Genomic DNA, 17,543 nt, shown 5'->3' on the forward strand with positions numbered 1-17,543 from the left:
AAAGACACTAAATTAAACACAGATAGTGGACTTTCCCACTGTGAGTAAAGACACTGAACTAACCACAGATCGTGGACTTTCCCACTGTGAGTAAAGACACTGAACTAACCACAGATAGTGGACTTTCCCACTGTGAGTAAAGACACTGAACTAACCACAGATAGTGGACTTTCCCACTGTGAGTAAAGACACTGAACTAACCACAGATAGTGGACTTTCCCACTGTGAGTAAAGACACTGAACTAACCACAGATAGTGGACTTTCCCACTGTGAGTAAAGACACTGAACTAACCACAGTAACTCTGAGGTCCAACTATTCCACAAAGGGAAAAATGAAGGCTGACAGACTTAAACCAAAGCACTGGCCCTAAACGTGCAATTTTTGCAACAACAGCAGGAAACCTCCCTAAGGGGGCCCCATCTGACAGAACTCACTCTCGTTGCCCTGCTGTGAGAAAAAAAGTTTGTCAAAGAAAGTCAACAAAGAAAAATTAGGAAATATCCGTCTATAGGAGAGAAAAAACAAACAGGAAGTAAGAGGAGTAGGCGTTGGGACACGGGCAGACATGATGGTGATGTGTGGCGCTCTGAAGTCGCTGACCACAGAGTCTTACTGTCCCACTGGACAAAGATTCACCTGCTGCTCTCGCCCAATCAAAATGGCCCAATGTTTTACCATCCGTCTCAGAACCTCTTCCTGAGGATTGAGAATCACAGTTTGCACCGTCTGTGTCGAGTCACAGCTCACAGGCTGGCTCAGACTTCAGGATTTAAAGATGATAAAATAAGCACAGACAAGATTCAGGTTCAAACGTAAACAAAAAAGTTACATTCAAATATGACATTAAGCAAAGTCAATAAATATTAATCAAACTGAAACAAAGAACTAACCATAAGCACTCAAAAGTCCCAAAAGTTTCTCCCACTGTAAGTACAGACCCTGAACTAACCACAGATAGTGGAATATCCCACTGATAAAAAGATACCTGAACTAACCAGACACTCAAATGTCCCACTGCTATTAAAGACACTCGAACTAACCATAGACATTCAAATGTCCTACTGATATTAAAGACACTTGAACTAACCATAGACACTCAAATGTCCTACTAATATTAAAGACACCTGAACTAACCATAGACACTCAAATATCCCACTGATATAAAAGACACCTGAACTAACCATAGACTTTCAAATGTCCCACTGATATTAAAGACCCTTAACTAACCACAGATCCTCAGACTGACACTTTAAAGGAAAAAGTTTTTGTCAAAGGAGACTTGAATAAGTGGAGCTCATTTACATATTTAAAGGTACAGACACAGAAACAGCCTGTTCTGAGCAGGGCTGAAATAGAGGGGTTTATAGACATGATCAAACACAGGATCAGAGTGGATTTAGAACAAGAAACTTCACACACATGTTTTGAGGAGCTCTGAGACTTATTTACACTGAAGAAGAGGAGGAGGATATGTCACCTTTAATGTGTATTTGAGTTTCCTGAGTTTTAAAATCTTTCCAGTAACGTCTGAGTTCTTGTTGTGGTTTAGTTGGACTCCGCTATCAGAGATTCACTCGTTAAATAAATGTAAAAAAAATCCTCAAATATTCTGATGTACAGTTCTAAGTGTTCCAGTTGTGTCTTTAAAACGTGTCGAACTGAATCCCTCCATGTGTTAAAATAAAGTAGGACATGTTTGATCACATCTTTAGACGCCTCTAAAAACGTCTCTGTGAACATTATCTGTGTTGTTTTCCCGAGATGGAAATATCTGCACTGCCTTCTGATCTGGAGTCTGTTCATGTACTCGTGTTGCCTGAGGCTCATTAACATGCGTGACTCGTCTTCATCATCCTCGTCTTCCTCCTTCATGGGACGTCGGCGTCAGAGAGAGTTTCACCTGGAAACCCTCGACAGGTGACACGTGTCGCTCTGACTCGCTGCTTTGTGTCAGACTGAAGCGCAGGCGACGTGCTGTGTTTGTGTTTGTGTCTGAGCTGCACTGCAGAGTCAGTTCTCAGAGCGGCCAGCAGGGGGCAGAGTGCAGCAGCAGCAGGAGGAGGCGTCAGGGTGTGACAGGAGGAGGAGAGCTGCAGCAGTGAAGGACGTAGGGTTAACTGATCCCTGTTTCCTCCCACTGATGGATCCTTCTTCTCTTTTTAAGGCTCTCTGTCAGCAGAGTGAATCTGCACAGATTCTTCCCGTTCGCTCGTCTTCAGGACTCAGGCTGTGAGAGGAACACGTCTGCATGATGTGACGAGAATACCAGATCAAAGTGCATCAAAAAACACAAATTAAAGCTTCTGTTTCTGTTTCTGTTCTCCTGAATCCAAAGTCAGATATCTCTCTTTAACTTCTTTTGACTTCATCAACATGTTGTGAAGGCGTGGGGCGTTACACCCAGCGCTCTGTCAGGAGAAGAGGATGTTGAAGAGTGTGCACGTCGTTCTCTATCTTTCAATTTGAGTACATGAAGGCACCGTCTCCTGCAGGACGTGACGTGCAATACATTGTGTTTTAATATAGATTTTAAATATTGTCCCTGTCATGCTGCATGTCGATGTAAATTAACTACAAGATCACAGGAGAACTACAAGATCACAGGAGAACTACAAGATCACAAGAGAACTACAAGATCACAAGAGAACTACAAGATCACAGGAGAACTACAAGATCACAAGAGAACTACAAGAGCACAGGAGAACTACAAGATCACAAGAGAACTACAAGATCACAGGAGAACTACAAGATCACAAGAGAACTACAACATCACAGGAGAACTACAAGATCACAAGAGAACTACAAGATCACTAGAGAACTACAAGAGCACAGGAGAAGTACAAGATCACAGGAGAAGTACAAGATCACAGGAGAACTACAAGATCACAAGAGAACTACAAGATCACAGGAGAAGTACAAGATCACTAGAGAACTACAAGAGCACAGGAGAACTACAAGATCACAGGAGAACTACAAGATCACAAGAGAACTACAAGATCACTAGAGAACTACAAGAGCACAGGAGAACTACAGGATCACAAGAGAACTACAACATCACAGGAGAACTACAAGATCACAAGAGAACTACAAGATCACTAGAGAACTACAAGAGCACAGGAGAAGTACAAGATCACTAGAGAACTACAAGATCACAGGAGACCTACAAGATCACGAGAGAACTACAAGATCACAAGAGAACTACAAGATCACAGGAGAAGTACAAGATCACAGGAGAAGTACAAGATCACTAGAGAACTACAAGATCACAGGAGACCTACAAGATCACAAGAGAACTACAAGATCACAAGAGAACTACAAGATCACAGGAGAAGTACAAGATCACAGGAGAAGTACAAGATCACAGGAGAGCTACAAGATCACAAGAGAACTACAAGATCACAGGAGAGCTACAAGATCACAGGAGAACTACAAGATCACAGGAGAGCTACAAGATCGAAGGAGAACTACAAGATCACAGGAGAGCTACAAGATCACAAGAGAACTACAAGATCACAGGAGAACTACAAGATCACAGGAGAGCTACAAGATCACAGGAGAGCTACAAGATCGAAGGAGAACTACAAGATCACAAGAGAACTACAAGATCACAGGAGAAGTACAAGATCACAGGAGAACTACAAGATCACAAGAGAACTACAAGATCACAGGAGAACTACAAGATTACAGGAGAGCTACAAGATCACAAGAGAACTACAAGAACACAGGAGAACTACAAAATCAAAGGAGAACTACAAGATCACAGAAGAACTACAAGATCTAAGGAGAACTACAAGATCACAAGAAAACTACAAGATCACAGGAGAACTACAAGATCACAGGAGAACTACAAGATCACAGGAGAACTACAAGATCACATTAGAACTACAAGATCACAGGAGAACTACAAGATCACAAGAGAACTACAAGATCACAGGAGAACTACAAGATCACAAGAGAACTACAAGATCACAGGAGAACTACAAGATCACAGAAGAACTACAAGATCACAGGAGAACTACAAGATCACAAGAGAACTACAAGATCACAGAAGAACTACAAGATCACAGAAGAACTACAAGATCACAGGAGAACTACAAGATCACAGGAGAACTACAAGATCACAGAAGAACTACAAGATCACAGGAGAACTACAAGATCACAAGAGAACTACAAGATCACGCGGGAATAAAGAGAAAAACATGCTAACAACATGTCTCTTTGTCTCTCTGAGGATGATTTGTTGTTCATTCGATGCCTGTTTTGACGTCATGTTGATAAAGTGACTTCCCAAACAAAAGGCAAACTTCTCAGAGTATTACACTTTTGAGGTTGGGGTTGCCATGGTGACATTATGTAAAAACAGAGGTAGCCCTGGGCCTAACTCCTCCCCCTCTTTCTGGACTCTTTGACTCTAAATGGGACCATAACTGATTAAATGAACATCATGCTGTGTTCAAGAACACCTGAACATACAGACTGAGACCATAAACATTTTAGAAAAATATTTACTGAGGGAATAAAAAGACTTCTATAGGATCAAATTAGTTTTGTCACCTGTTGGATATTAGAAGGATTGCATCTGTAAGACATCTTCTTCACTGGGTTCATTATTTAGACCTTTAGTTTACTCTTCTTGATGACACAACAACAAAAACAGCCGACTGATCCTGAACGACCAAATACTAAGAGGAGAATAATGCTTCCTGGTTCAGGAAGTGGTTGGAGCTTAATACAGTCTGTTACTGAGTGTGTGTGTGTGTGTGTGTGTGTGTGTGTGTGTGTGTGTGTGTGTGTGTGTGTGTGTGTGTGTGTGTGTGTGTGTGTGTGTGTGTGTGTGTGTGTGTGTGTAGTCAGAGGTGTAGCTGATGGGAGTGTTAATGCAGCGCTGCAGCACTCAGACATCCATCCTGTTCATCTATTGCAGCCACACAGCCGCATTACGTGTGTGTGTGTGTGTGTGTGTGTGTGTGTGTGTGTGTGTGTGTGTGTGTGTGTGTGTGTGTGTGTGTGTGCATGTGTGTGTGTCCTGCAGAGACCATTTGGAGAAGAGCCTCATAAATTATTGAAAGGCCTGCTGACTCTCTCTCTCTCTACATGACGATACACTTTAAGGTTAAGCTTGCTCGCCCGTTTCCCAATCCTCTCTCTCTCTCTCTCTCTCTCTCTCTCTCTGACACACACTCTTGTTCGCTTTCTCTCGCCCCTTCACTCTGTATCCATGGTGATACTCTTAAAGGGACACACCAGGTTCCCATAAAGTGTCCCGTGTGTCGACACAGAGGAAACATTATGAGAGACGACAGCATCATCCATCACCGCATCCATTAGCTCCCTGCTAACGCTTTAGCATCCATTATAATGAGTGATATTAGGCTCCATGCTAATGCTTTAGCATCGATTATAATGAGTGACATTAGGCTCCATGCTAGCACTTAAGCATCGATTAAAATAAGTGATATTGGGCTCCATGCTAACGCTTTAGCATCCATTATAATGAGTGACATTAAGCGCCATGCTAACTCTTTAGCATCGATTAAAATAAGTGATATTAGGCTCCATGCTAACTCCATCCATTATGTAAAGTGATATTAGGCTGCTGAGAGGAGATGATGGTGTAGATATATTTTCCTGCACTCTGCTGAATCATCCTCTGATAAAATATTAAAAACACATCGTTAAAATTGGCCTAGCCTCACGGGTAGGATACGGTGTGGCGCTGAGTGAAGAGCAGGGGAGGAGCTCACGAACGCGTCCATCAACCACGCAGGTTGAAAGTAGCTTCTTCTGGCTGCACAGAGTGTTTGTATGTGTCCACTCTTCAAGTAGAAAGCTCTGACGTTTCGTCTGCTGAGGTGTTACGTCTGTAAACTAGAGCTCAGGAAAGTGAGACAGCGTTTGTTGTGATCTGAGCTTCCCTCCTATTGGCTGCACCGAGGTCTCTTCACGGAGCGCAGTGCACATGGACGGCAAGCGCGACCTTGCACAGATATACGTATATCTGAGGCGCCTTTAATCAGCTTTAAAGGAGTTCAGACCAAAAGTAAAGCTCATTTTATTTTGAAGGCCATTCTCCTTTATAAAATTTGGACGTTGCGTCACAATAAAAGTCTGAACCCTGAGTGTGTTAACATGGACTTGAGTATCTCTGTAAACATGATGAATACTAGAGTCCATGTTCTTTCTTCTTGTCTCCAACGTGACCTGATTCACTCCACCGTACATGATGGGAACGCCACAGTATCCTTTTTATCCAGATCTCAAGATGGGAAAAATGTGGTTTGGACTTTAGGGATCAATACAAAGATTATGTCTCTATCTCTGCTGATCCAACAAAGATCTCAGAATGATATCGGACGATACTAGTGTTGCTGTACTTGAAAAAGGTCCTGGACTGAAGACCGGTCATGAGACCCCTTTTTGAAGGTCTCAGATTTGGAATAAAAGACATTTTTAGCCGGTCTTGGTCTTAGTCAGTGTGGTCTGGACTGCAACACTAGCCGATACATCGGTATCTGATTTTTTCTCTTCCTAATATCGGTCAGCCGTATTTCTGAACATCTAAAACTGTCTGCAGACTCTGTATGAACTGCATAAAAACATTTCAACGGTTCAAAGAGTTGTCAATCTTTGCAGGAGTTTTTCTGCATTTCTTTGTTTCCTGAAACAGGAGTCGTTTATTAAAAGTGTTTCTTTCAATCTGAATCTATCGATCTTTAAAATAACAGTTATCAAAATATGAAATGTTCTGGGTGTTTCTGAGAAACCAGGAAGTAGACTGAACATCATTTAAACATCATAAAGTTCCAATACTCTGACACTTTGGTAGGTTGAACAATACTTTGCACATTAGTCATAAGACAGGTGTGTCAGAGAGGAAGGAGTCCTGCAGGTAAACTCCTGCAGGCTCTAAATAAATGACTTTCCTGTAAATAGATTTATCGATGCTGAACAGTCTGCGTCGTCTCTTCAGGTTTTTAAACACTTTAAAGGTTAATTTCCCCTGACACACCTGAGACCATCTGCTGCTGTTACCCAGGCAACACACCTGATGATGTCACCTGATGTCAGCTGTTTGATGATGTCATTTTGCTGATCACAGATCCATAAATGAAAAGTTCACTTATTATTTTAATTCAGTCAATTAAATAACAGATAGAGGGACGGAGACCAGAACAGAGAACAAAAGGCTAAACAGGGAGGGACACACACACACACACACACACACACACACACACACACACACACACACACACACACACACACACACACACACACACACACACACACACAGTCATCAGTCTGTTTGTGCTGATCTCAGCATCTCCTGCTGTTTATGTTCATCTCCAGCCCAGTGGAGGAGGTGTGTGTGTGTGTGTGTGTGTGTGTGTGTGTGTGTGTGTGTGTGTGTGTGTGTGTGTGTGTGTGTGTGTGTGTGTGTGTGTGTGTGTGTGTATTTAACAGGTCACGATGTTGTAGCAGCTGTTTCAGGATTGGAAAGTGAATAAAGCCCTACAAAGATGTCCCCATTATAATGATGATTCTAAAAATAACTACATTTCCCATGATGCTGCTGTGTTGCGACCACTAAGACCAGTTTGGAGTAGATCTCAACGTTACGTCACAGCGGTGTTGTGCACATCAAGTGGGCAGAAAAATTGTAAATGGACTTGAGCTTGTATATTTCTTTTCTAGTCTTTTGACTCCTCAAAGCTCTTTTTACACCGCAGGTCACACACATTCACACACTGATGGTAGAGGCTGCTGAGTAAAGAGACCGTCAGTATTAACTCATCCATTCATACACATTCACACACTGATGGTAGAGGCTGCTGAGTAAAGAGTCCATCAGTATTAACTCATCCATTCACACACTGATGGTAGAGGCCGCTGAGTAAAGAGTCCATCAGTATTAACTCATCCGTTCACACACATTCACACACTGATGGTAGAGGCTGCTGAGTAAAGAGTCCGTCAGTATTAACTCATCCATTCACACACTGATGGTAGAGGCTGCTGAGTAAAGAGTCCATCAGTATTAACTCATCCGTTCACACACATTCACACACTGATGGTAGAGGCCGCTGAGTAAAGAGTCCGTCAGTATTAACTCATCCATTCATACACATTCACACACTGATGGTAGAGGCCGCTGAGTAAAGAGTCCGTCAGTATTAACTCATCCATTCACACACTGATGGTAGAGGCTGCTGAGTAAAGAGTCCGTCAGTATTAACTCATCCATTCACCCCCCGTACAGTGTGTGTCCATCCAGACATGAGCTAATCACACCTATTTGGTTTTTTGAACCAGGCTGTAAACATGTTCATCTCTGCTGTAAAAACAGGCTTTTTAGAATGGGTGTGTATGTGACTTCCTGTGCTTCTGCAGCAAGCCTCTAGTGGACACTCCAGGAACTGCAGGATTTTTACACAGCTGTCTTCATCATTTTCATCATCACTGTGTACAAACACCAAAATGCTCAACAACTACTGCACGTACACACAGATACCATACAACACAGATTGGAAACTGCTGGCAGGGCTAATCAAACACCCAGCTGATCCACAGGTATGTTGGATTTTTGACAAGGTTACACACACACACACACACACACACACACACACACACACACACACACACACACACACACACACACACTGCACACAGACATATACACACTCTGACACTGTGTTTGGGTGATTCTCAGCAGAAAAACAAACAGAAATCGACAAGAAACATACACCTCCTGTGGGACCCTGTGTGTGTGTGTGTGTGTGTGTGTGTGTGTGTGTGTGTGTGTGTGTGTGTGTGTGTGTGTGTGTGTGTGTGTGTGTGTGTGTGTGTGTGTGTGTGTGTTTCAGTCTCTCAGGTTTCAGTGGGTCACTACAGTCCTGAATCGTGTGGATTTGATCCCTGAATCAATAAAACAACCCGCCGACCTGTCTGTTATAAACAAACACACTGACACTGTACCTGACCTCACTTTACACACACACACACACACACACACACACACACACACACACCTCTTTAAGCCCCGCCCCCTGTCAGTCACACACAGGTCATGCGGTCCACAGTCTGGTCCCTCAGCAGCGGTTTTCATGTAAATATTGAATGATTCTTCGTCGCGTTTGCACCTCACATTAAATACTTTAAACCTGGACGTGATGATGAGGAAACTAAAAAAACACTTTAATAATCTGAGAGTTAAAACACAAACTTACTTTAGCAGTCTAAAGAGTTTCATCCATGAACATTTACCTGATTAAGATCTGCACCCTGAAGCCCCCTGCACACACTTCACTGAATGTTTCTCTCTTCACCCAGTGTTTCTCCTCCAGCCTCCTCGTATTTATTCTGCAGAAATTATTTTTATAAGTAGATGTAAAAATTCACGCACTTTGTAGTGACTCAGAAGGTGGCAGAGGTCAGTGTGTGTACATGCAGACCTGTATATGTGACGCTGTGGGGACAAACACAAAACAGCTTTCACACCTGAGTTTCTTCTGGAAGACCTCCAGTACTTTTATTCTGCAGAAAGTCAGAGTGAGCTGATGTGAGAACACAGCAGGATATAATCAGGAGAATTCACCTGGAGCCAGTGGGAGGGGCCAGTGGGAGGGGCCAGTGGGAGGGGGTGGTGACCTTTATTCACCTGTGATCGCTGAACGACCATAGACTGTCTGCACGCCACCTCTACCATCTCCGTGCTCTAATCAACCTGCTGCATGTTTCCTGTTCTCCAGGATGTTCTTCTCCTCTGTAGTTCACTTTGAGATTCTGCCCCCCATCTTGTCTGGCAGGTAAAGTCTCCAGCTGTGAGGTGCATGTGTGAACAACCACATCAGGAGAATATCCGGAGCATTCCTCCTGAATCTATCTGGATGTGTTCAGGAGTGCAGATGTGAAAACAGCTTCTGAGTAATGAGTGCTGTCAGACGGGGCCTCTTCAGGGAGGTTTCCACCGCTCACATTTTGACTCACTGCTGTGATTTAAAGCGTGTCAGCCCCTCTGGCCTCGGGCCCCCCAGCAGTGACCGGTCTCTGCTAACAGATATCAAAATGAAAATTGGAAACAAAAGCAAAAAGAGACCGGGACGTCGTATATGCCTAAATATCACGCGGCTACATGAAGCTAAGCTAACTGCATGCAGCTTGAAATGTGTCATGGCAGTATAAAAATAAAAGGAACACTTGAGCCCACAGTCCTGCAGAGCCTTGTGAGAGTCTCACAGCGAGTATTTGGCAGAAAGCTGAGCTGTTCCTTTAATGACATCACAGTTCAGGTGGGTTGAACACTGAGTCCATGAGATCACACAGCAGGAGGCTGACTCACTCACAGCTTTTTAACTCCTCACTTTACAACATCACAGACGCCTTTTCTCTGCCGGCCCGGAGACGAGCTGCAGACAGGACGCTGGGAGAGGACGCTGGGAGAGGACGCTGGGAGAGGACGCTGGGAGAGGACGCTGGGAGAGGACGCCGCGGTCCAAAAATACTCCCCGTCCAATGGGCTGCTGTCTTTACAGCGTGGTATAGATCCCTGCTCTCTGAAGAAGTCTTCTTCAGTTCTCTGTTTGAACACAGGCTGAGGCCTCGTCTGCTCTCAGAGAGTCACATCCGCTCACCGCCTGCCGTTCCCAACACATCCACGCTGCTTTGTCCTCGCCCTGCGGACATTTCTGAACATACGACACAATAAAGCCTGATCCCTGATCAGTTCCCCTCTGGCTGACCGGCTGTGTTAGCTGCTGAGGCTTCAGACCCGACTCTAACTTTAAAAAATCCACTCGTAGCTTGTTAGCTTGTTGTCATCGCTAACCTGCTGAAGATCAGAAGTTTAATCTGTCTGTCTCTCTCTGCTCTCCTGTCTGTCTCTCTCTGTTCTCCTGTCTGTCTCTCACTGCTCTCCTGTCTGTCTCTCTCTGCTCTCCTGTCTGTCTCTCTCTCCTCTCACTGCCCTCCTGTCTGTCTCTCTCTGCTCTCACTGCTCTCCTGTCTGTCTCTCTGCCCTCCTGTCTGTCTCTCTCTGCTCTCACTGCTCTCCTGTCTGTCTCTCTCTGCCCTCCTGTCTGTCTCTCTCTGCTCTCACTGCCCTCCTGTCTGTCTCTCTCTCCTCTCACTGTTCTCCTGTCTGTCTCTCTCTCCTCTCACTGCCCTCCTGTCTGTCTCTCTCTCCTCTCACTGTTCTCCTGTCTGTCTCTCTCTCCTCTCACTGCCCTCCTGTCTGTCTCTCTCTGCTCTCACTGCCCTCCTGTCTGTCTCTCTCTCCTCTCTCTGCTCTCCTGTCTGTCTCTCTCTTATTGTTACGTGTATTTGTGCCTTCGTGTGTGTGTTCAGGTTCCACTGGTTGTCCTCACTCTCACCTGTCTGCCTGCAGCCACCTGTCTTCCTCTCTTAGATCCACCTGTCTCACATACCTCCTAACCGTCTTGCTAACTTTCTCCGACCCGTCTCTTACGATCCTATCTGTCTTTTGAAGGTCTGCCACCTCTGCATACCTGTCTGTCTGTCTGTCACTCAGTCTTCCCCCTGTCTCACAAACATTTACTCCTTGTCAGTCCTCCTGTCTGTCTGTTTTCCCATTACCTGTCTGTCTGTCGGATGTTCTGCCACCTCTGCATATCTGTCTCTCTTCTCCCCTGTCTGTCTGTCTCTCTCTCTGCCTCCCACCTGTCTCACCTACCTTCATGTGGTCTCCCTTTGCCTTCCTGTCTGTCTCTAAGTCCTGAGAATATTAGTCAGTCCCATCTGTCTCTCTCTCCTCTCACTGCTCTCCTGTCTGTCTCTCCCTCCGTCTCTCACCTGTCTGCTTGCAACATCCTGTCTGTCTCTCTGGCATGCTGTATGTCCCACCTGTCTGTCTCCTTGTCCACCTGTCTCTCCTACCTTATATCTGTCTCTCATTGCCTCCTTGTGTCATCCTTCCTGTCTTCAGGTCCTGACACTACGTCAACTGTCCTGTCTCTCTCTCACTGCCCACCTGTCTGTCTGACCCATTATCTGTCTCACTGCCCACCTGTCTGTCTGACCTCTTAGCTGTCTCTCTGCCTTCCTGTCTGTCTCTCCTTTCTTTCTGTTCCTGTCCCTTGGCATCAACACCTTGTTCAGTCGTTTTATACTCTCACCTGTCTGCCTGCAACCACCTGTCTTTCTCTCTGATATGCTTTGTCCCACCTGTCTTTCTCTCTGATATGCTTTGTCCCACCTGTCTTTCTCTCTGATATGCTTTGTCCCACCTGTCTCTCTCTCTTTAAAGGTACCTGTCTCACAGTCTTGCTAACTTTCAACGTACATCTCGTACCCGTCTCTTACGATCCTGTCTGTCTTTTGAAGGTCTGCATATCTGTCTCTCTCTCTCCTCTGTTGTCTGTCTCTCTGCCTCCCAACCTGTCTCACATACTTTGTAACTGTCTCTCTCTCTGCTTTAAAAATCTTGAGACTATTTGTTTTCCTATCAGTCCGTCGTTCTTTGCCTTCCTGTCTGTCTCTCCCTCCTTTTTTGTCTGTTTACACTCTCCTGTCTGCCTGCAACAACCTGTCTGTCTGTCTGTCTGTCTCCTTATGTCTTAAGCCTCCACCTGTCTGTCTGTCTGTCTGTCTGTCTCTTTATGTCTTAAGCCTCCACCTGTCTGTCTGTCTCTTTATGTCTTAAGCCGCCACCTGTCTGTCTGTCTCTTTATGTCTTAAGCCTCCACCTGTCTGTCTGTCTCTTTATGTCTTAAGCCGCCACCTGTCTGTCTGTCTCTTCATGTCTTAAGCCTCCACCTGTCTGTCTGTCTGTCTCTTTATGTCTTAAGCCGCCACCTGTCTGTCTGTCTCTCTATGTCTTAAGCCTCCACCTGTCTGTCTGTCTGTCTCTTTATGCCTTAAGCCGCCACCTGTCTGTCTGTCTCTTTATGGCTTAAGCCTCGACCTGTCTGTCTGTCTGTCTGTCTCTTTATGTCTTAAGCCTCCACCTGTCTGTCTGTCTCTTTATGTCTTAAGCCGCCACCTGTCTGTCTGTCTCTTCATGTCTTAAGCCTCCACCTGTCTGTCTGTCTGTCTCTTTATGTCTTAAGCCGCCACCTGTCTGTCTGTCTCTTTATGGCTTAAGCCTCGACCTGTCTGTCTGTCTGTCTGTCTCTTTATGTCTTAAGCCTCCACCTGTCTGTCTGTCTCTTTATGTCTTAAGCCGCCACCTGTCTGTCTGTCTCTTCATGTCTTAAGCCTCCACCTGTCTGTCTGTCTGTCTCTTTATGCCTTAAGCCGCCACCTGTCTGTCTGTCTCTTTATGTCTCAAGCCTCCACCTGTCTGTCTGTCTGTCTGTCTCTTTATGTCTTAAGCCTCCACCTGTCTGTCTGTCTGTCTCTTTATGTCTGAAGCCTCCACCTGTCTGTCTGTCTCTTTATGTCTTAAGCCTCCACCTGTCTGTCTGTCTGTCTGTCTCTTTATGCCTTAAGCCTCCACCTGTCTGTCTGTCTCTTTATGTCTTAAGCCGCCACCTGTCTGTCTGTCTCTTTATGTCTTAAGCCGCCACCTGTCTGTCTGTCTCTCTCTCTATGTCTTAAGCCTCCACCTGTCTGTCTGTCTGTCTCTTTATGTCTTAAGTCGCCACCTGTCTGTCTGTCTCTTTATGTCTTAAGCCTCCACCTGTCCGTCTGTCTCTTTCTGTCTTAAGCCTCCACCTGTCTGTCTGTCTCTTTATGTCTTAAGCCTCCACCTGTCTGTCTGTCTGTCTCTTTGTCTTAAGCCTCCACGTGTCTGTCTGTCTGTCTGTCTCTTTGTCTTAAGCCTCCACCTGTCTGTCTGTCTGTCTCTTTATGTCTTAAGCCTAAACCTGTCTGTCTCTTTATGTCTCAAGCCTCCACCTGTCTGTCTGTCTCTTTATGTCTTAAGTCTCCACCTGTCTGTCTCTTTATGTCTCAAGCCTCCACCTGTCTGTCTGTCTGTCTCTTTATGTCTTAAGTCTCCACCTGTCTGTCTGTCTCTTTATGTCTTAAGTCTCCACCTGTCTGTCTCTTTATGTCTCAAGCCTCCACCTGTCTGTCTGTCTCTTTATGTCTTAAGTCTCCACCTGTCTGTCTCTTTATGTCTTAAGTCTCCACCTGTCTGTCTCTTTATGTCTTAAGCCTCCACCTGTCTGTCTGTCTCTTTATGTCTTAAGCCTCCACCTGTCTGTCTGTCTCTTTATGTCTTAAGTCTCCACCTGTCTGTCTGTCTGTCTCTTTATGTCTTAAGCCTCCACCTGTCTGTCTGTCTCTTTATGTCTTAAGTCTCCACTTGTCTGTCTCTTTATGTCTCAAGCCTCCACCTGTCTGTCTGTCTCTTTATGTCTTAAGTCTCCACCTGTCTGTCTGTCTCTTTATGTCTTAAGTCTCCACCTGTCTGTCTCTTTATGTCTCAAGCCTCCACCTGTCTGTCTGTCTCTTTATGTCTTAAGTCTCCACCTGTCTGTCTCTTTATGTCTCAAGCCTCCACCTGTCTGTCTGTCTCTTTATGTCTTAAGTCTCCACCTGTCTGTCTGTCTCTTTATGTCTCAAGCCTCCACCTGTCTGTCTGTCTCTTTATGTCTTAAGTCTCCACCTGTCTGTCTGTCTCTTTATGTCTCAAGCCTCCACCTGTCTGTCTGTCTCTTTATGTCTTAAGCCTCCACCTGTCTGTCTGTCTCTTTATGTCTTAAGTCTCCACCTGTCTGTCTCTTTATGTCTCAAGCCTCCACCTGTCTGTCTGTCTGTCTCTTTATGTCTTAAGTCTCCACCTGTCTGTCTGTCTCTTTATGTCTCAAGCCTCCACCTGTCTGTCTGTCTCTTTATGTCTTAAGTCTCCACCTGTCTGTTTGTCTCTTTATGTCTCAAGCCTCCACCTGTCTGTCTGTCTTTTTATGTCTTAAGTCTCCACCTGTCTGTCTCTTTATGTCTCAAGCCTCCACCTGTCTGTCTGTCTGTCTGTCTCTTTATGTCTCAAGCCTCCACCTGTCTGTCTGTCGCTTTATGTCTTAAGCCTCCACCTGTCTGTCTGTCTCTTTATGTCTCAAGCCTCCACCTGTCTGTCTGTCTGTCTCTTTATGTCTCAAGCCTCCACCTGTCTGTCTGTCGCTTTATGTCTTAAGCCTCCACCTGTCTGTCTGTCTCTTTATGTCTCAAGCCTCCACCTGTCTGTCTGTCTCTTTATGTCTTAAGTCTCCACCTGTCTGTCTGTCTCTTTATGTCTCAAGCCTCCACCTGTCTGTCTGTCTCTTTATGTCTTAAGTCTCCACCTGTCTGTCTCTTTATGTCTCAAGCCTCCACCTGTCTGTCTGTCTGTCTGTCTCTTTATGTCTCAAGCCTCCACCTGTCTGTCTGTCGCTTTATGTCTTAAGCCTCCACCTGTCTGTCTGTCTCTTTATGTCTCAAGCCTCCACCTGTCTGTCTGTCTCTTTATGTCTTAAGCCTCCACCTGTCTGTCTGTCGCTTTATGTCTCAAGCCTCCACTTGTCTGTCTGTCTCTTTATGTCTTAAGTCTCCACCTGTCTGTCTGTCTCTTTATGTCTCAAGCCTCCACCTGTCTGTCTGTCTCTTTATGTCTTAAGTCTCCACCTGTCTGTCTCTTTATGTCTCAAGCCTCCACCTGTCTGTCTGTCTGTCTGTCTCTTTATGTCTCAAGCCTCCACCTGTCTGTCTGTCGCTTTATGTCTTAAGCCTCCACCTGTCTGTCTGTCTCTTTATGTCTCAAGCCTCCACCTGTCTGTCTGTCTCTTTATGTCTTAAGCCTCCACCTGTCTGTCTGTCGCTTTATGTCTCAAGCCTCCACCTGTCTGTCTGTCTCTTTATGTCTTAAGTCTCCACCTGTCTGTCTGTCTCTTTATGTCTCAAGCCTCCACCTGTCTGTCTGTCTCTTTATGTCTTAAGTCTCCACCTGTCTGTCTCTTTATGTCTCAAGCCTCCACCTGTCTGTCTGTCTGTCTGTCTCTTTATGTCTCAAGCCTCCACCTGTCTGTCTGTCGCTTTATGTCTTAAGCCTCCACCTGTCTGTCTGTCTCTTTATGTCTCAAGCCTCCACCTGTCTGTCTGTCTCTTTATGTCTTAAGCCTCCACCTGTCTGTCTGTCTCTTTATGTCTCAAGCCTCCACCTGTCTGTCTGTCTCTTTATGTCTTAAGCCTCCACCTGTCTGTCTGTCGCTTTATGTCTCAAGCCTCCACCTGTCTGTCTGTCTCTTTATGTCTTAAGCCTCCACCTGTCTGTCTGTCGCTTTATGTCTCAAGCCTCCACCTGTCTGTCTGTCTCTGTGTTTTGCTGCATCAGGCTTCTCTCAGCGTTTCAGCCGTGTGGATGAAAACAAACACACACGCACACTGCACCCCATCCCATAATAACCACACCTAAAAGCTCCAGTGCAGCTGCATTCAGGAGCAGCAGCCAGGGCAGCGGGATACCGCAGTACACTTCTACCCAACATGCATCACACCCTCCCCTCCATCCACCCTTCCATCCATCCATCCATCACCCCCCCCCCCCCCCCCCCCCCCCCTCCATCCCATCAGCATCTCAACCCTCCGCAGGAAAAAAAAAAAAAGCCCCAACTTCCTCCCATCCGCCCTCACACTGTCAGGAAACTTCGACCCAGCCCTCCTTTCCTCCATCCTACCTGCCGGTGCTTTCTCTTTGCCCTCCATCTCCCGTCACGGCTCGGTCCTGTTCGGCTTGGTTCGGTTAGTCCCTCCGTCAGAAATCCACTTGTCTCCTTTCCTTCCTTTCCTCCCTTCCTTGATGAGCTGTAGTCAGCAAGCGTCGAGCCACAGCAAATGTGGATCGTAAACGGCCGCTGATGGTCGATGTACCGGGCGGGAGAGAGGAGGAGGAGGAGCAGGATGAGGAGGTGCAGGGAGGAAGGAGGGAGGCACCGGGAGGACAGAAACAACCCCGAGGTGTTTTCTCTACAATCCTGCTGGCGGCGGAGCTTCTTCTTCTTCTTCGTCCTCCTTCTTCTTCTTCGCTGAATTTTCTTCTGCGGACGTTGAGGCTTGTGCGTTCACCTGTGCTTCTGCTCTCTCTCCCTCTCTCTCTCTCTCTCTCTCTCTCTCCCTCGTTGCGCCGTGTTGCTGCAGCTCATGTGACGTCACCGCCGGAGGAGTTTTTAAGGTGACATGATGAGGATGATGATGTGAGGAGGGAACCTACAGGAACTTTTAATAAGAGATGGAGGAGGGACTCCACCGCAAAGTACCATGGGAGCACTGACGGAGGGACTACAACCTTCAACCTATTCACATCCTTCAGGCTACTGTTCTAAACTACACTGTTAAGTTTCAGGAAATTGCTAAATAAAGGTTCAATTTTGAGTTTTTTTATTTGTTGTTTATAGCGACACCAGTGGCCGATGAGTGAACTGCACATATGAACATAATCTGGTTTATCATTTAATGAAACATAACAAAATCCAAACATTTTGATTTACACATCAGGCGTTTTCTGACTGCAGGAACTTTCTTGGACCAGTTGGACCTGTCCCCCTTTTATCAGGTGTTTTGAGACCAAACAGTTCCGGGGACTTTGTGAAGAGGAACTTATCCACTAAGGGA

The 17,543-nt window shown here is 45.6% G+C and overlaps 1 protein-coding gene and 1 long non-coding RNA gene across 3 annotated transcripts in view; both read right to left on the reverse strand.

Annotated features, from left to right (window-relative positions):
• LOC110004383 (fibroblast growth factor 12) overlaps positions 1–17,285 on the reverse strand; it is a 56,166-nt gene extending 38,881 nt beyond the window's left edge. Inside the window, exon 1 of one of the 2 annotated variants that reach the window (XM_065960220.1) lies at positions 16,610–17,285. In XM_065960220.1, coding sequence (XP_065816292.1) covers positions 16,610–16,637 — 28 coding nt within the window. In that variant the 5' untranslated portion in view covers positions 16,638–17,285. Of the gene's footprint in view, positions 2,910–16,609 lie in introns of those variants that run through there. The other variant, XM_065960219.1, reaches the window with a different exon arrangement.
• Positions 7,374–12,963, reverse strand: LOC136180548 (uncharacterized). The gene is made up of 2 exons (XR_010667175.1): positions 9,258–12,963; positions 7,374–9,225 (listed from the first exon to the last, which is right to left on the reverse strand). It is a non-coding gene; the product is annotated as an uncharacterized lncRNA (long non-coding RNA).
• Positions 17,286–17,543: the final 258 nt, after the last annotated feature.

The sequence above is a fragment of the Labrus bergylta genome, chromosome 11 (assembly GCF_963930695.1).
Source record: "Labrus bergylta chromosome 11, fLabBer1.1, whole genome shotgun sequence".
Lineage (NCBI taxonomy): Eukaryota > Metazoa > Chordata > Actinopteri > Labriformes > Labridae > Labrus > Labrus bergylta.